The sequence below is a fragment of the Beta vulgaris genome, chromosome 1 (assembly GCF_026745355.1).
Source record: "Beta vulgaris subsp. vulgaris cultivar EL10 chromosome 1, EL10.2, whole genome shotgun sequence".
Taxonomy (NCBI): Eukaryota; Viridiplantae; Streptophyta; class Magnoliopsida; order Caryophyllales; family Amaranthaceae; genus Beta; species Beta vulgaris.
In genome coordinates this window covers 51,061,593-51,082,534 of record NC_079202.1, presented here as the reverse complement: position 1 = coordinate 51,082,534, position 20,942 = coordinate 51,061,593, and the positions used below count along the sequence as shown (strand labels likewise).

Sequence of the window (20,942 nt, the reverse complement as noted above, 5' to 3'; positions counted from 1 at the left end):
AAAAACCGGAGGGAGTATTCACCAACCCACCTTTTATTGTTAAAAGGTTACTTTTACTTTATTAAGTAATCTTTTCTCCCTCCTACTCTAGTAAATTACAGAGTACATTAGACTTAATTACCTACATTTTTCATTTTCTTAAAAATTGTGCCCAAATCCATTATCAAAATCTTATTTTTGTATCCTATTGTTATTAGATTTTGATAAAGTAGTCGCTATGATTTGTTTATGAGAGATTTGTACTCAACCCAAAGTAGTATTGCAATAAAATATTACAACCCATACATTCAAAAGTTTCCAAATTGCAATTAAATACAATTTTTTTTGCCACATGTAAAACCTAATCCTTAAAGGGACTAGTAAAACCATGTAACTTTCCTAAAATCTACTAGAATTGTTAATTAAATTATACGTCCCTTGTAAGTTGGGCTCACATTTATTTACTAAAAATAATCAAAATATTAAAATCCCAAAATAGCCTTGATATCCATATCAATGAAGCAAAAGCACCTTAAAACCTTAGCAGCTGCAAATTATAATAAGAATATCGTCAGCTCAACATTGTAAGACAAACTAGTCAGAGCAACATAAAGAGGGCATTAGAGTTTAGGGTAAGTCAGCAATAATACGTACCTTGAAAACAGAAGGTAGCATGTTTTAATATTATTGAATGTTAATATTGCGAATCCGTGAGATTTTGGGCCATTCAGATCCTTCACCTTCTGCGCATCTTGCTTTCAAAAGTGGACAAAGAAAAGTAGAGAGGCTCTCTAATTTGGAGAGATGTTGCATGGCTTCTTGGGAAGGTAGAAACTCCAAATTGTCACAACATATTAATTGCAATTCCTCAAGAGATGTGAAGTTGCCTATCCACTCCGGAAGTCTCTTCAGTTGTACAAAACCAATAATTATCAGGATTCGAAGACCAGGGAAGGAACATTGAGCTAGTTGTGGAGGCAGATACTCGTGTTCTCGAGAACCCGCCCTCAAGTGTAGACGGGTAAGAGATTTGTGTGATACCAGGGTTAGTGGCAGTGGGGTAGTCATATCAATGCCATTATCTTCAACACCACTAATTTCTAAGTATGAAAGGCGATGAAGTTGTTGAATCCACTGAGGCCAGGAAGACGTCATCTTTCCTGAATTCACTAAACCCAAATACCTTAGACCATGCAATTTTCCTATATCTGAGACGGAACCCTGTATTAATGGGCAATGATATATATACAGATCCTCTAAAGAAGTGCAATCTTCCAGATTTAGTGGTATCCTTTCTAAAACTTCGCAGTTGCGAATCTCTAAGTGGCGTAGGGAAGAGAAGCCATCTGGAATGTAAATCAAGGAGGGGCAATTATATATACTCAATTTCTGAAGAAATATCAGGGCACTACTGGATATAGACTTCATATGCTGACAATTAGTTATATTCAGAAGCTCGAGGTTCGGACAATTTGGCAGTTCTATCTCTTGCATTCCTTCCACTGTAAGACTAATGAGACCATGACTATTATGTTTAATGATATCAAAGGGCTGAGTGCCACCAAGATATTCAAGTTCTAGATGTTTTAGGGATCGAAAGTGTTGGGTTGGTACTGTTTTAAGGTTATCACAGTTCCTAATTTCCAGAGTTTCAAGGCAAGGAAAAGCATGTGATGTTGATAGTGGCGGTGGCATCCAAGCTTTTAACTTCTTGAAATCTTCTATATAGAACTCTGTTAGAACTGGAAATAATACCTCTTCTTTTGCACTCGCGTGAAACTCACTACCATTATTTTCGTCACTGCTCCTTTGATAAAACTCAGCCCCTATACACTCCACATCATCGAAAGCCTGTAACTTTAAAATCCTCAAACTCTGTAGTTTCCCGAGCGTGGGAAGTTGTTGGCATCTCCTGCATTCTCTTAGTTTAATCTCTGTTAGATTGCTAAGCGGTATTGAATTTCCTCCTCCTTGTTTCACAGCCATCATCATTATCCAACAAGGGAACGTGAGGCCATTGAATCCTTTTATAGTTAATGATTTCACATTTGAGTGAGGTTCAAGACCACCCAGAACATCATTATCAATACCCAGCAAAACATCATCATCTTTTGAATCCCATCGCAAATCTAATTTCAACATCTGGTTCTTGCTTCCTAGGCTCGCTTTTGTTGCGTCTTCCTTGTTCTTTACATGTTGAAGGCCACTGATGTATATCTCACCTTCAACTTCATTCAAAAGTTCCAGTTCATCAATGGTCCATCCTTGATCTCCATCATGTAACTCAAGATGAGGCAAGGTTTGCAGCCTAGTTAATTGACGTATTCCTCTTGATGCACAAATTGGGTATGTTGTCGGGATGTGTATTAAGTTGACCAACCTACACAATTGTGTGGGCAGATCCTTCAGCTTATGACAGTACAACAGTCTCAGTGTTTGTAATTGATAAAGTTTGCAGATTGACTCCGGCAGTGCCGCAAAAGCATTATTAGATAGGTCAAGATACCGTAGATGCACAAGTTTCCCAATAACAGAAGGAACCAATGTTATCTTAATATCGGCTATGATCAATGTATTTAGGTATCGTGCACAAAGCAATGACTCCCACCTTGGTACACCACCCCAGAACATTATTGTTTTCAACCTTTGCATTGCAGGAATTTCAGGTGCCATCTCATCCCTTTCTAAATTAAATATCAAATATCGAATATAAGAGGTAGAGGCACCCTCTGGTATGGCTTCTACCTTGCACACCAACAAATCCCGTTTTAAAACGTAGTTTGCAAGATCATGCACTAAATCGTGCATTTGGTAGTACTCGATTCGATAACGTTCTTCTGGTGCTTGTAAGAAGGAATAATTCACCAACATAGCAAAATAGTTATCAGCATTGTTTGTTGAAGTCGAGCTGCTTGTTTCAGATGTCTCTTGAAGGAAGCCCTGGGCCAGCCAAAGAGCCTTCAACTCACTCTTCTGCATCACTTTATCTTTAGGAAAGATTGCACAGTATGCGAAACATAGCTTAACAGACGCATTAGGTAAATGATTGTAGCTCAACAGTAACGAAGGCATGATATAGTTTTCATCCTCAAATTGCAATTCCCACAACTCACTTTTTGCTATTTCTTCCCATTCAGACACTGTCTTCTTTGATTGCAGCAAGCCTCCGATCGATTTAATTGCCAAAGGAACACACTTACACTTTCTAACAATTCTTTTACCAATATCTTCAAAAGAATGAAAATATGGAAATATCTCAGAGAAAACCTTATGTTTCAAGAGAGCCCATCCATCGTCTTCTGATAATCCTTCCAGCTCGTATGAACAAGAAGCACGTGATTTCTCCAAAACATCAATTTCACGGGTGGTAATTAAAATCACACTTCCTTCAAAAGCACTAATTTTGAGCAATACATTTTTTAGGGAATCCCACAATTCTTGATTCTTGTTCCATACATCATCAAGTACAAGAAGATATTTCTCCCCTTTCAACTCTTCTTGTAGTTTCTTTACAATCGCATCTCTGTTGGCTAAGTCACATTTGGTTGATGTAAGCGATTCAACCATCTCCTTCAAAAGTCTTTCCACGTTGAAATCCTCTGAAACACATATCCACATTTTTTTCTTACGAAATTTCTCGTCAACTTTCTCATTTTCATATAGACGCCGTGCTAATGTTGTCTTGCCAACACCTGTTTAAATAATTTGAAAGAGGATAATTAATTAGTCATGCATGTTGAGACTCTCAAAACATGAATGAATCGAAAGTAATTTGGTGAACACCTATTGTCAAATGTTAACAAAAAAGAAATGCTTGCAAATTCAATAGTCATGTAAGTCTTATGGGTTCGAGTTAGTATTCTCACTCTCTTTTATTGGGTCAATGCATGAGTTAGAGACTTGGCTAGCTTAGAAAAAGGTTACAGGTTGTGCACCAATACTTGCAGAACATGATATAATTTTGCAAGATATACATCCTCCCTTCTTGTTCTATTGCACGTTGCAATAATTAGGTTTTTACACTACTCACTTACCAACATCCTTTCACTATCTATTGTGATATTTACGCAATGATAAATATATTCATGTGCTGTCTTGTTAGATTCCCCTCGATATATACTTTAAAACATTATTATTTATTTTTTTATAATTTTTACTAAAAGGTAACTAAAGATATTAATAGTTAAAGTTGTGCATTGATAAGTGTGAAAATTCAATTGTTGCAATAGAAAAGGAACGGAGGAAGTATTTATAAATACAACAAATATTGGCCAAGACCATCTCAATAATGTACTTCCTCTGCTCCAAAATTATTGTAACACTTACTTTTTTTTTAATAGTTATGTAATTTATAGAACACTTCTATATCTATGGAAAAAGATATATCCACATGACATATGGGACCACCTACACTAACAAATTTTCTCTCTCTATAATCTTTCCATGTTTTATGAGAACAATATTCTGTAAGTTCTATTGACTATCAATCTAAGAATAATATCAAACAATAATAGAATATCACAAAAGAAAGCAGGAAAGAACACACCAGAACTTTTTACGTGGAAACCCAAGAACTGGGAGAAAAACCACGAATCTGCACTAGGAATCGATGAATATTCAAGAAATATTACAAAAGCACTCAAGAACTCTCTCTACAGCTTTTTCTCTCTCAAATATGTGTTTAGAGATGATGAATCTAATAATCATAATTATGGCACCTATTTATACCCTCATTAAACAAAAGAAAAAAAAAACCCGAAAAACGTAACCCGCAGGGTCCTATCCCGCGGGCGGACAGAACACTGAAGAAACTCGTCAGTTTCGTCAGTTCTTCGTAAAACCGTCATAACTTTCTAGTTTCTCACCGGAATTGGACATATGACCTATCATTGGAAAGCTCTCGGAACAAGCTATCACCTCCACTTTGAATCACCTCAAAATCATTTATAGATTGAAAGATATGCCCATTCAAAGTTAGCCTTATGTCCCAAATGACGTTTTCCTTCTACGCAACCTCATCTCCACACCCATACATACACCTCCATGAGCTTCATATACTACCATATACCCAACATATTCGACAAATATTATCATAATAGGCGGTCTAATCTTAACATAAAATTACACAAACCTAAGTCTACATTCTCCTAACAAGCTTATTCCATCTCACAACCCACTATCCCTAAACATCTCGCATCGACCTAATTGTCTTTTCTCCTCTCTTTCCTATGTTTTCCATCTCTAACTACAACAAACAATTTTAAATTAACCAAACAGTCTTAACGAATGAATTGAATTAACTAGTCGTTAAATAGAAAAAAAAAAATTGTGATAGTTGAATGGATTATAAGTTGCTCATTGAATATATTATTGATAAGTGCATATTCTAACATTATTTAGATGCATATGAGGGTATTTTTCATGTATTATTAGAGCATTTACATAGCAATTATGCATATGTAGTTCCTTTTTTATAAGCTATGGTGCTTGATAAGTCTCTATATTATACATAATTTTTGCCCGTTATATATTACTTTCTGGTATAAGTTTTGAGACTTGTAATAGATTTTCTTCTAATATTATAACCTTATAAGAGTTATATTACTTAGGTAATAAAGTTGATCTAAAATATGAAAAATGTTAATTTGGTTTATTTAATATTTATAATAGTAGTATGTTTTTACTATACAAAAAATAGTTTGCTTAGTAAGTATTAGAGCCTAACGTATCACGTGCTGGTATCTCAAATTTATCAATTAGTTTTATATTAAGATATATTTTCCAGACAAGAAGAAATTAGGGGGTGTTACAACCAAAATGTTCAAGTCTTACTGGGAATACCAAAACAAATAGTTATTTTCTTTTCATCTTATTTTCATTCTTATAAGAAAATATAAATTCTAATAAGTTCAAATAAGCAAAATTAAGTTAAAAAAAGAACCATATGTGTATTTTAATAAAATTTGTCTTATAATTTTTTTTCCTTTATAAAAAAGTATATAAGCTGATGTTTCGCAAAATTGTAACATACTCTCTATGTTTTTATTAGTTCGTCATGATCTGTTTATATTTTCAAGCTAAAGCTCATAGACTTTGACTATGTTTACTGACATCAGCTAGTATATAACACTATACATTATCACATAAGATCCTGATGGATTCAATTGATCATTTTAATATGCGAATTCAAAATATCAACTTTTTACTTAAAGATATAGAAAATGACATCTCGAAAACCGTCCAAAAATAAACTAATAAACCAATAAAAAGGGGTAGATGCTCTATTTTCACATATGTTCTTAATGCTTTTCTTAAAGGAATATTTTTCTTAATGTTATTACTCCTACAGTTTCTTTTTGCTATTCATATTTAAAATCTTGATACTATTCACAGTTGAAGAGAATATTCTAAATTATTTTCACAATTGACATAGTTTTATATATTTTTTGTTTGTCCATATAATAACCCTATTTTGACGAGCATAGTTTAGAGGTCGATAATGTGCATACTTCAAAAAGGAAGCCAATGAAGAACACTTATTAAAAAGTAGTGTTTTTTTTTTAATTTCTCAATAACTGTTGTCATGTTGGATAATAAATTTATTCCGTTATTTCGCTGCATTACTTATTAAAGTTTACTTAGTAGTTAGTATTAGAGCCTAACGTATCAAGTGGTGGTGAACTGATAATACTCTCAAGTTGATCAAGTAGTTTTATACTAAGATATGTTTTCCAAAAAAGAAGAAATTAGGGGCTGTTGCAACCAAAATGTTGACTTTTTGGTCGGAATCCAAAAACAAATGTTTATGTTCTTTTCATCTTATTTTCAATCTTATAAAAAAATTAAATCCTAATAAGTTCAAATAAACGAAGATAAGTTGAAAAGAACGAATCCTATAAATACATTTTAATAAATTTGTCCTATAAAATGTTTTCTTTCTAAAAAAAATCATAAGCCAATAATATTTTTCAAAATGATAACATATTCACTGTGTTTTTTTTATTAATTTGGTGTGATCTCTGTACTTTTTCAAAAGCTCATAAACGTTGACTATGTTTACTCACACTAGCTAGCTAAACATTATCAAATAAGATCTTGATAGATTCATTTGATCATTTTGATATGCGGATTCAAAGCAAGTTATCAACTTTATATATATATATATATATATATATATATATATATATATATATATATATATATATATATATATATATATATATATATATATATATATATATATATATATATATATATATATACTAGCTTTTCACCCGTGCAAAAATGCACGGGAGGCCATATTTGTATGTGATATTATAAATTTTTTATCAGACAAAAAGAGACATGTTATTATTGTCAGCAACATTTTTGTTTAATGAGATTAATTGAAATCAAACTGAATTGACAACACATTGTGATAAAAAAAAAAACAATTACACTATCTAAATTGATACATAAAAAATTGGGTCAATTACAACTCATACACGATTCAAACATTTTGAGAAACTTCCTCATAAACCACATTGGTTGTAAAAGATGAGTTGCCACAATCTTTATCACATATTAAGATTTTCATACCCTTTTTGCTTGTAACTCTTGAAATAGTAACATATAATCGTCCGTGGTTAAATACATCATCCAGCTTAAAAAAATGAGTAACTTTATTCCCTAAATGGGTCAATTGACTTATACTAAGCTGGCTTGTTTAACATTAAAAGTGACCCATTCTGAATTAAAAAGTAACCCATCTGGACTTCAAAGTGACTTGTTTTGACCAAAAGTGAAATAATATGACATAAACTTATTATACTCCTAATACACATAATAGTAATTGAATATAAACCCTACTAACCCTAACACTCTAATCATCCACCACTTCGTTATACACCCTTGTTCATTGGTCATCTTCCTCTTCCTTCATTCTCTATCTTTCCCTTCGAAATTGCCAGAATTCAATTTTTTTCGTACCGAAATTGCCAAAAATTACAACCTTAAATTTGTTGATCTATTTTATGACAAATGATATTTCGATTTTTTGCACCTAAAAAAATACTTAATTTTTATCAATTCTATTTCAGCTTGTTTGATATTTGAGATTAGATATTATTTATATCATTTACATACATGTTGTGATGGTTACTTGTGTTCAATCGGATCGAAAAGTTGATTAATATTTTACCTCAAATTTTATTTTTTATTATTTTACAATATGTTCCTTGAAATTTTGTGTAAATAACTAAATATTTAGTAAGATATTTATGACCTAAAAGTCGTGACATTCTAATTTATCCTATGCACTAAATATAAATTAACAAAAATTAAAGTGAAAAGACATTTTTCAATTCAATTTATTAAAAAAATAAGTTTGACTTATTACATGCATAAACAATATATTTCATTATTTATATCTCACATTGACTGCTCCTTACAAAAGTAAGATCAAGAATTCGAGCATCAACTCAGTGACTTTGACAATTGTAAAACATGTAGTTTGCTTAAAGAAACAAAAACTTCATAATTTGTATTAAATAAATGAATAGAGCAACATGAGCAACGTAGAAGTTATAGGTTTTTTGTTACTATGTTCCAATAAACTTGTTCTCGTGAATTTTATAAGTTGTAGTACCTATGTTTGATTTTGATATATTAAGTTAGTGTTAAATTATAAATTAAAATTGCAAAAAAGGACCACGATGTGAAAAGTCTATGGATATTATGCCAATGTTGCATGGTTTCATCAATATAACTCATGTATATATGTTATTTCGTTAGCAAGTGTATATTCTTGGAGAAAAATAAATTGAGTATTTATGGCTGCACCCACGCACTACGACCGGCCCCAGTAAACCCACTTGCAACAATGCATGGGAGGATTTATATAGATATGATTTGGACTCGTGCATAATGCATGGGAATTCTTTTATTCATTAAGTAGTTGTTTTTGTTTCAAATTTATTGAATCAATAAATATTATTAGAATCCGTGCCTTTAAGATGGAAATAATGTAAAATTATATTTCATGATATATAAAAATCCTTTGTTACAACATTTTTAAACTTTAAAAATCTTGTAATCGTAATATATACATATATAAATACATAGATGAAACAAAATACACATTAAAGTGTGCGGGAATATTTGTTTTGTAAATTTAGGATTTTAGGATGTTTCTCCTAATCATGGTTTGAATATTAGCTCGTGATTTAAAGTTTTTATAATCATATCGTGAAATAAAAAAATATATTTTAAAACAGACTTATGACCCGTGCGTTCAATGACTGATGTAGCTAATGTCATGATAAAATACACGGGAGATTTTTTGTTGATTAGATATACTGAAAAATATTGATGCTATTTTATTTATACAAATTCTTTAGTAACACATATATACAAATATACAATAAATTAATGTGGGACAGGGGTAACTTTTTGCCTTAAATACGTCAATTTTATTAATCTAGAAGTGATCCATTAAAATTAAAAGTTACACTTTGCTTAAAAGGTACCTCTTTTAAGTTATGAAATCACCCATTTGATTTTTTTTCTTAATTATATTTTTGAAGATTATTTGTAGAATATAATTATTTTCTCCTTTTCTAGATTCTTTGTTATTCTTTGATCTTTGATTATCTTACTATTAGATATATCCATTAAAAGGCTCCTACACTTCGAAATCACTATTTTGTTGTGATGGTAATTGACAATGGTATATCAAATCTTCTTGAGCTCCAATTATTTAGAATAATATGGTTGTTGTATAATAATTACGTACATAAGGTAATTCATTTTACACGAATTTTTTCAATCTTCGTCATCCATAGCCCGACTTATAATAATATGGTGTTGTATAATAATATGGTTTTTTGTCATTCCATTTAATTTCAATTATATAAACCAAACTCCTATTTTGAAAAAACTCCATCAATGTCGCTTGTTTCCTCTTAATCCAGTGCAAATCTAAGTGAGACTGTGAGAGTGGAATCATAGATTGTCAACTTTCTAACGTGGTAGTTTTTTTTTTTATATCACACTTCATCGTTTTTTGTTTATACTTCAAATCGGTGAATATGCACTTAATGTTTTTGTTTAATTAAAAGCTGTACCAATTCTCTTTGCTTTAACCCCACAAAATCCTAATAAGTAGGTGGTCATTGAATTTTTGAGTTGATGATTTAAGCATTAATTTTTAACATATTTTTTAAAAAGTATCTTGTTTTACCGAGAATTAAAATATGGTGTTTGACAGTATGTATCTACTTCCGTGTATGATATAATGATTTTTTTTGTTAGATGTGGAAAGTGGAGAGAAAATGCCAAAAAAATCGCTAATAATATATATTAAATAGGAAAATAGTTAGAAATTAATCTACATAAATATACAAACTTACTAAAGTTACAAAGATTGTAATTGATGCATTCCATTAGTCAGAATTACACGTGGCAGAAGGTAGTGAGAGGGCTTTTGCAAATGACATGTGGACAGATTCTTTTAATGAATGACACATAAGCCAATTGAACCTTGTTTTATATATATATATATATATATATATATATATATATATATATATATATATAGAAAAGGATGTTTTGAAAACCGTAAAAAAAATGGATAAACCAACACAAAGAATTAGAATAGGCGGTCTAATTTTAACATAAAATTAGACTAATTTCATTTCACTCTAACCTAACACTGTTCTAGGTATCCCTTCTCTTCTCCTTTCTTTGTTTTCTTGATTCTCGAACTACAACATACAATTTCAAATAATAACTCGGTAGTCTTACGAAACGGATTAAACTAGTAACTAAATCGATTAAACTAATCAATGAATGGGTTAAAGTATATCAATATTGAATCGATTAAACTAGTGATAAATAGATTACATTGGTCCCTAAATAGATTAAACTAGTCACAATATTAAAAAAAGTTGACATATTCTCTTCTTAATATTAGGACTAGGCCTTGCCTAATTGTAAATTAAAAGTATGTAGTCTCTTACAAGACCAACAGATAAACCAATGAAAAAGGAGTAGATCATCTATTTTCACATATCTTCCTTAATGCTATTTGTTAATTATGACTTGAAATCTTGTGAATGGCATAAAACTAACTTTGAATGCACATATCTCTCAATCAGTAAATGATTTTGATGTGATTCAAGTTGGAGGTGATAGCGTGTTCAAAGAGATTTCCAACGATAGGTCATATGCCCAATTTCGATGAGAAAAGAGAAAGTTATGACTGTTTTACGAAGAACTGACGAAACTGTTTCGACCCAGGCCCGACCGGGCGGATTTCGCCCGACCCAGTCGGGCGGTGCGCGGTTTTGAGCGTTGAACGCGTTTTTCGATATTTTTTCGTTTTAAAGTTATCTTTTAGGGTTTGTACGGGGTTCCTTTGTTATGAGAGGGATTCCTAGTAGGGGTGAAAGTTCGGTGTGCGGTTTGGATTAGGGCCTAATCCAATCCGATCTGAATAAAATTTGGATTTCAATTTTTCAATCCGAATCCAAACCAATTAGGGTTTGAATCCGATCCAATCCAATCCGAAATTTCATACTCTAGATTGGATCCGATCCGAAAATCCGATTTTTTTTTAAAACTTTAATTTTTCGAAGAAATAAATTAAGCACAACAACAGCCTAGTAGATTTAGGAAATGAGGAATTAAGTGCAGTTAGTGCTTTAGGGGAAGGATTGAAGTTCTATGTGTATTGGACTATGGAGTAGGTTTTTTTATAATAAAAAATCAGTTAAGCACTTAAGCCCAATCCACATATATAATACAAGGAATATTACTATTCGGTTATATTGGATTTTTGGATCCAATTACCCTCAATCCAATCCGATCCGAAAATCCAATTTCCAAAAATTCTCAATCCGAATCCAATCCGAACACAGTCCGAATCCGATCCGAATTACTAATTTGGATTGGATTGGATTGGATTGGATTTTGGATTTTATCCGAATAACTTTCACTCCTAATTCCTAGTGTTCATTATTATTAACACAACTTATGAACTTTTAGCCTCTAGATTTAGGACTCCTTGTATTATTCTATCTGATTTTCTCCATTATAGTGAAGAAGCTCTAATCCCCACCTGTGGATTGTTCATCTTTAATTATAGTTTTCTCACCTTTATTATTTCATTGATTTTCTGTTCCGCATTAATCAAACTACAACACCGATTTCCTAACACTATTACTTAGAATTAAGAATATAAGACAAACATTAAAAATTCACCTCCAATTCCAATGATGGCAACGATGGAGAGAAGACCTTCTTTGGCGGTGGGATTGAGAAGCATTGGTAGTAACTTCTCCTCATCAAGCTTCCTCCCAATAAATTCAGAACCTATTGCATCAGCATGTTCCCGAACTTGATCCAACTTATCATTCCTTTGGTAACTAGAACCGGGTGCAACCGCTTCTCTAGCTAGCTGAACCGGCTGGAGACCAATGATCTTTGCATCTTTGTCCAAATCATCGAACTCCGAGAGGATCTTGCTGACCCGGCAACTGATATGGCACCGGAATAAAACGGGGTTAGTCGAAGGAGTAAAAAACTTGCGGAACTTATTCTTAGGCTCAGCTTTCCTACGCAACATCTCATAAGCGTAGTCATTCATAACATCATCAGCAGAGTAAGCCACATCCACCAATTTTTGTAGCCAACGATTCACAAGTTGGCTCTTCTCAGCTTGTTTTGCACTTCCCGTATCCTCCAGAAATGCCTGAATGTACAACACTCTTTCTTTGAGCTTTTCAAGGTGATCCTTAAATCCCCAACTAGCAAGCCTTATCTCCTCCACGGCCCTAGCTATGATCGCCGTTGTCACCGCCTTCGCTCCATCAACCGCTAATCCTATTGCTATTGCTTCTGCCATTGAACTCGAAAAGTGTTTGATGAATGATTGTTTGGATGCAATCAAAGGAAGAGATAAGATCATAAGATGGTGAAATATCTTAGTGAAAATGATAAAGCCCAAAAAATGTGTGGCCTCCTCTCCAAGTAGGACTGTCGGAGAGGACCCCAAACAAAATGTTGACCTGTAATTGCTAGTCTTCTTGACAATATCATTTCACCTACTCAGTGGTCCCTTCAATTACTCCATTAGTGGTTGCTTTTGAGTTTTGATGTGTGGCACTCATTCATGACGATCAGATCATACAATTAATGCAATGAAATCCAACCAATTATTTTTTTCGCCGAAAAAAAGACTGATTCTAAATATCGAACCTGACTAGAAACGACACTAATATATATAGTCTTTAATACTTGTATTTTCCTCCGTCTCAACATATAGTTCTCAATTTTTTTTTCACGTAGAATATAAGAGCGATAGTAAAAAAATTATTTATTTAAATAAATGTTATATGGGAAAAGATGATTTTAGGAGAGATAATGAAGAATAATTGGTGAAATAGCAATAATCGTAACACTTGGGTTGAATAAACAAAACAAAATTCAACAAGCAAATAAATGATGGGGGCACGTTTTTATAGACAAATTACGCAAAAATGTGGAACTAAATATAGAAACGACAACTATATTTTGGGACACCCAAAATGAAAGTATTTTTTTTAAGTTCCTCCACGAAATAATTGTCAAAGTTACAAATTTTATTATTATAAAACCACCCCCTTCCTATTCCTAAAAAAAATCATTTTTCCGAGTTCACAAAATATCATATGCTCCCATAATGCGTTGTATAAGTCACGTGATAAAACTAATAATAAATTAAATATAATCAAAAAAAATTTAGAATTTTTTTTCCTACGAAAATCCACCTATTTTTATTGGGTTGTGAGAGTAGTGTATTGTTAAGATGGTGCAATTGCTGCATTTTTGCATTACAATGACACATAAAACACACAAACTAACTTGTATTATACCCCCGATCTCAAAATAGTCTGAACACTTTTCTTTTCTATTTGTCTCAAATTAATTTGAATAGTTTCATTTTTGGTATGGTCCAACTATAACTATATTATTTGTTTTACACTCTTTTGGTTCACACTCTACCTTTATCAACAAAAAGTTGTTCTCTCCGTCCTAAAGAAAATCCGAACACTTGTTGGAAAATATAATTTAAGCTGATAAGTTATAGTCCGATAATCAAATGTTATTTTATTAAAAAAATTAAATATAATAGGAGTTAGTGGAGTAACCAACTCCTATCAAATAAGTTTCACTAATTGATATGATGTAACATCCCCAAAATTCATACATACGTCTAAACTACGTCGCATTAACTTTTGGAATGTTGCCACCATAGTGAAATGCAAGGCTTATTGAAATGAAACATTAACTAATTAAATCATCATTATGAAAACTAAACTGCAGCGGAAATAAAAGGTTAACTACAACTCGAGAATCATCATTGACCCCTTTTTATTCAAACCACAAACTAAGTAAATTATAATGATTCTAAAATGTTCAACCAAAACATTTCAAAGTTTAGGAACTACAAAATATCCCCCTTGTGCTCATTTTCATGCAGCAACACTAGCATACCTAGTATGCTCCCCATTGAAGCATTAATGGTTCATCACAGGTCAACAAACAAACATAAATAACAAACAATCAGCTATGCAGAGTACGTACTAAGACATTGAGATAATATACTAAGCATAATCGAAACAATAAGAATCATTCCTAGACATGATACTACGGTAGTATTACATTTATTACTTTTATAATTTAGTTCGCAGCGAATGGGCACCATCTTCTTACTAGAATCATACGGGCTACTTAATCCTTAATAGAAAATTTGGTCTATTAGATGAAATGCAAATACGGTTTCGTTCCGTCCCACATCCAACACATTAGTATGCATACTCCCAAGATCGTACTACTTGAGTTATCGAAATTCATAAGGACACTAATGTCGTTACAGTAGGCCTATGTAGGAGTGTAGAACAAGTCCCACACTCCCTCAATTGTTCATTACTTGTAGGGACTCCAACTACAAGTTTATTGCCAAAATCTTTTCTTAGTATTATCTATTCATATAACATTAAACATGTAATCATTTAATGTTCTTTCTTAGATACATTACTCATTTCTTTAATTCTTGTAACATCCTTGCTACACCATAAATCAAAGGATACTAATCCAATACTTTTCATGCTTGTGATACGATAGAATTACGCATTCCAATAATAATGCAATCCAATTCACAACTCATACAATCAGGAAATACATACAAATTTCTAATCCATTTCATGCTACCAAACAATCTCATCAACTATAATCATACAATTGTTCCCTATTATGATTCTAGGTTCCAAAGAAAGAATTCATAACCTAACATGATGCTAACTTATGCAACTGAACTAGTACGCGTACGTACCTTGTAACGAAGAACCTTCGCTGACTATTTGAACGCTCTGATTATGAAATTGGGACCTAATCGAATAATGAAATTAATAATTCAGTGATACGTCCTTGATATTATTAAAATAAAAACAATGTGACTTACTATATAAAACTTAGTGTCTCGGAATATAAAAATAACCAATCTTGTTGTTTAATTCCTTTTTTCATAAACTTTATTGACATTAACGTCTTTGGGAACTAATAATATGTCTTCAAATTTGATTTTAGTTAGCTTATATCATACTTATTCATGATAACCAAAACTTAACCCACTATACATAGGTATAATGCAAACCAGAATTGAGAATTAAAATCGTCCTAAGAACTAATAGTACAATCAAGAATCTGATTTCTTTAACTTTTACTATACTTCTTTTCAAACTCAATTTAAACAATTATACCCAAGTATTACCAAAAATCCGATTTGAATAACAGGATTATTATAAGAATTACAACAATAACTAATAATCTGATTTCTTTTACTTATTTTATACTTAACTTGCTTATACTTACAAAACTTAATCAAATTTACAAACTTAAATCAACTTACAAACTTAATCAATTTACAACTTACTCAAATTACAAGTTAATCAAATTACAACTTAAAATTACAAAATTAGATTATACAATAATAATTAATTAAAAGAGAAGTTTATATTATTATTATTATTATTTTATACCGAACAGTCTTGTCGGTGTCAATCACCGGCAACGAAATTCCGACAGCTATGCACAACCTACAACTTTGCACAACCCGTCGCCTACCTCGCGCGACCACAACGCACGCACTCGCACACAACGCACGACACTCGCCTTCGAGCGTTCAAACCCACAGCAGCCGTGACAACTCGTCGTACGTTGCACACACATAACACACACACCCATAGTGTTGCACCCTCAACGCTCGCACACACACATAGCACGTACAACCACAACGTAACACCCTCGACGCTCACACTCAACTGCTCACCCTCGATCGCACAGACCACGTCGCACCGAAACAAGGATTTACGTGTTTCAGTCAAATTAGACCTACGTCCACAGGTGGAGGGATTTGAGAGCTTCTTCACTATAATGGAGAAAAGCAGAGAAAATATACAAGGAGCCCTAAAATTTTAATGGCTTAAAGTGTGTGTTAAACAATGATCAACAAGAGGATCCTTTTATAACGTAAGAAAACACTAATAAACCCCATAATAATCTCTTGGTATAACTCTAATGATGTCTTAATGAACTTAGGGTTAAGAACAATATAAAAACCCATGAAAAGCACGTCACCTGGTTGCACTAGTACAAAATTTACGATTTGCGTCTGCTTATTTGCGTCGCATGCCTGAGCTACTGACGCAAATGGTCATGAGCCAACTATTTGCATTGTACTTTAATCAAAGTCCGACGTAAATACTCAAAGCAAATGAATGGCAAGAAGATTTGCGTCGGAGGGTCCACGAAATCTGATGCACATGACTTAAGCATATATGTACGGGATTCAAAGATTTGCGTCGAACGTGCCTTTGGTGCGATGCAAATTCTTGTATGAAACGATGTGCGTCGGACGCGTAAGTTGATAAAGATTTGCGTCGGAGCTCATGGCCCATCCGACGAATCCTCGGCCCACCAAATGCATTCAACCTAAGTAAATTAAAATTGGCCTCTCAAAACTGATCTTCAGTGCAGCCCCACTCTCTAATCTCTCTCAAGCGCCATTTCCATTCTCCTCTCCCTCACTCTCAGTCTTCCATTTCCCATTCTCGATTCTCCTGTCCCTCACTCTAAATCCGTCGTGCCCCTTCTCACAGTGTCTACCGGCGATTTTGTTTTCCCTTTTCCTTTTCTCAAAACCCCCCAAAAAAATTTACGACAGAAACCCTAATTTTTCGAAAAAGCTTCAATTTTTAATCATCAACAATGGCGGTGAAACCAACTAAGGCAGAGAAGAAGATTGCGTACGTGGGTTCGAATTATCAAGTGCTTATTGCTTTAGATATGTTTTGTTTGGGGATCGTGTATGAGACAGGTTTGAAGAAGAAGATCGCGTACGAGACAAGTTTAATTTGTTTTCAGTTTTTAAATCTGTTTTGTTTTCGTTTTTCATTTTTAGATCTGATTTTCTATATTAGTTTTTAGATTTGAAAATTCTTTTTTTCATTTTCAGATCTGAAAAATAAAAAATTTCCTTTTCTTTTTGATAAGTTTGGATTTTATTTCACTGGGAATCAAAAAGAAAACCTTACAGAATACTTCGAATAATCAAGAAATCCATCCGCACACCTAAAAAACAAAAGGCCAAACAAAGAATCTCATTTTTAGAACAAAAAAACATCAATGGACGACCCCTCTTCACAAGCCTTGTTTGGCCTTTCATTTTTATTTTTATTTTTTGTATCTGATTTTTTTGTTTACTTTTTTGGCATTTATCCTAGTCTAGGGTTTATTTTCAGACTTAGGATTTTCTTTTTAAATTTCAGTTCTGAAATTCTTATTTTCATTTTCAGATCCAGAATTGGTTCTTCTCGAGGTGTTCGTCCTCGAGCTCATCGGAAAACGTTCGCTGTAATGTTCCATTATTGCTCTAGCTTTAGTTTTAGTTTTACTTTTTTTTTACATATTTGTAATGTAGTTTGTTTGTATCTATTATACAATTTATTTGTATCGATTATAGCGGTTTGTAATACATATTTTACATTATCAATGAAGATTTATTGTTCATTGAGTTTTTTTATTATTATTAACAAAACTGAAGGATTTGCGTTGGACGTGACATTCAATCCGACACAAATCCCATTTTTTTTAATAATAGTGAATTATATGTGTCACATGTTGGTTGGTGTTCGACGCAATCCTATCTTCTGCCGAGTCCGACACATATGACTGATGTATGCTGGCTTGACGAGGCGTCATGTGCATCGGACATGGAGTTCTGTCCGACACAAATAGCTCTGCATCTGCGTCGTTTCCTTATCCGATGCATATTATGTCTCTAGAATTTGCGTCGAGACCTGTGGCACCGGACCGATGTCCGATGCAAATGGTGCTTTCAGGTCCGACGCAAATCGATGATTCTTTACTAGTGTCGATCGGGCCAAACCACCCGGTCTGACGCTACTGCCTGGTCGGGCCAACATCCATCCAGCTGGACGAAATACCCATTTTGATAATTCTTCGTAAAACAACCATAACTTTCTCGTTTCTCAACGGAATTGGGCATATGGCCAGTTGTTGGAAAGCTCTAGGAATAATCTATAACCTACAATTTGAATCACATCAAAATGATTTATATATTGAGAGATATTTGCAATCAAATTCAGCCTTATACCATTTTCACAAGATTTCAAGTCACAAATAACCAATCTTCAGCTTAACTTAAAATCGATCAATCAAAATAACTCCACCTTGAACTGAAAAACAAGAAGTGATGCTCATCATAAATATAGAACCTCCACCTTAAACAAAATAATATAAGCCTACTCACTTTAGGCAATCAAGAACGGACATCTTCTATAAATTGTGTACCTATGTGTCTTCGAACACAAAACTCTGTATACGAAAACCATGTGAGAGTATAATGTCACCAACGCCAATCATGCTTATTGAAATTGACCAAAACTCTCGTCAAACACTTATTCTTCCTCTCAAAAACAAACTTAAGCATTCTAGAAAATTAAATTACATCAATAATTTCTAAATTGCAATCGTAATTAACAAAAAACAAAAGTACCAAAATGAGATAAGATATAGCATAACTAGAACAAAATTTAATGCATAACCAAGATTGTTACTTTATTACAAACTCAAAAGCAATCTATCATACAACTCCATAGCAAAATCCACACGGTACCTCGTTTCACCAAGAGATCTCAAAAAGGGAACCAAACATGAGGAGATCGTAGAAACCGCAGCCCCAAAACTTGTAACCCTAAAATGCAATATCATCATCAAAGACATCGTTGGCGATATTTGCGGATTATTGTTGGTCCTGATTGGACTTTTCCCCATTCTTCTTCTTGAATTTCCAACACTCGGTTTGACATAGCCGTTCACGTGACAATAGTTACAAATTTATCTGATCTTTTGCCTAAAATTCTTTCCAACATGAGCAACCAAAACATTAGTCTGAAAAGGATTATTAGATTTATTAACCAACTTACTGTCAATTAAATCTATCCAAGTTAAGGCATCCTTAACATCCTCCAAACTCAAAATCATCTCTACCATACAATGAAGTATCTCGAAAATGCTTATACGAATGCGGTAGAGAACACAACAACCTAATAGTCATATCCTCATCATCGATCTCAACATCAATGTTTTGCAAATTCATAATAATAGAGAAGAATTTATCTAGATGAGACTCAAGCGGTTTACTTTCTTGTAAACTGATATTATGAAGTCTAGATTTGACTAGTAGACAGTTGGTCACACTCTTTTTCATATAAAGTAACTCCAACTTTAAACACAAACCCACAGCAATCGTCTCCTTGGAAACCTCTCTGAAGACTTCATTAGAGAGACATAATTGATTTGCCGAAAGAGCCTTCAAATCGATCTCCTCCCACATATCATATGTCATACCCAAAGGCTTTTTCGATGCATCTTCAAGAGCCTTGTGACAACCACTTTGAACCAATATAACTTTCACCTGAGACCTTAAAATCTTGCTCTTGATACCAATTTGTTAGGAAATAGGCGGTGTATTGTTTGATTAATGCGAAATAAGTCAATGAAATAAAAAGAATGAGAACAACAATAAAGAAAATAAACAAGAACAACACAATGCTTTACGTGGTTCGGTCAAATTAGACCTACTTCGACAGGTGGGGGATTAATTCGAAAGCTTATTCACTATAATGGAGAAAAATAAAGAGAATATACAAGGAGTCCTAAAATCTTAATGGCTTAAAGTATGTGTCAAATAATGATCACCAAGAGGGTCCTTTTATAACATAAGGAAACCCTAGAATAATCTCATAGTATAAATCTAATGACGTCTTAATAAACTTAGGGTAAAACAATATAAAAACTCGTGAAAAACGCGTTGCCCGATATATAGGGCCAAACCACCCGATCGAGCTAGGCGAAATTTTAGTCTCGACAGTTTTTCGTAAAAACAGTCATAACATTGATTTCTCAGTGGAATTGTGCATATAACCTGTCGTTGGAAAGCTCTTGGAACAATTATCACCTCCAACTTAAATCACATTAAAAACATTTATATATTTAGAGATATGTGCGTTTAAATTCTGTTTTATGCCATATTCACAAGATTTTAAGTTACAAATAACAAGTGGATTGACCGGTTCCAAACAAATAGTAATCTTACTAGATCAACCATCATATGTAGATATATAGGACATTGATTCTTTGTTCTTTTGAGCTTAAGTTCAGCTCAGATTCAACAGAGTTTAGTTCAATTTGTTCATCAATATAGTCCAGTTCAATATAGTTTAGTTGCATTTAATTCAGTTCAGTATAATTCAATTCAATACAATTCAATTAAATTAAATTCAATACAATCCAGTTAAATTCAATTCAATTCAGCATATACTTAAGTTTACCGGAGCATTGACTTGAATCTATTCACCCAA

The 20,942-nt window shown here is 33.0% G+C and overlaps 1 protein-coding gene across 1 annotated transcript; it reads right to left on the bottom strand.

The window, feature by feature from the left end:
* Window positions 1-236: 236 nt before the first annotated feature.
* LOC104905512 (putative disease resistance protein RGA1) lies at window positions 237-13,125 on the bottom strand. The gene is made up of 3 exons (XM_010694086.4): window positions 12,220-13,125; window positions 634-3,671; window positions 237-526 (listed from the first exon to the last, which is right to left on the bottom strand). The coding sequence occupies exons 1-2, from the start codon at window positions 12,923-12,925 to the stop codon at window positions 664-666; spliced, it is 3,714 nt and encodes a 1,237-aa protein (XP_010692388.2). The 5' UTR covers window positions 12,926-13,125; the 3' UTR covers window positions 237-526; window positions 634-663.
* Window positions 13,126-20,942: the final 7,817 nt, after the last annotated feature.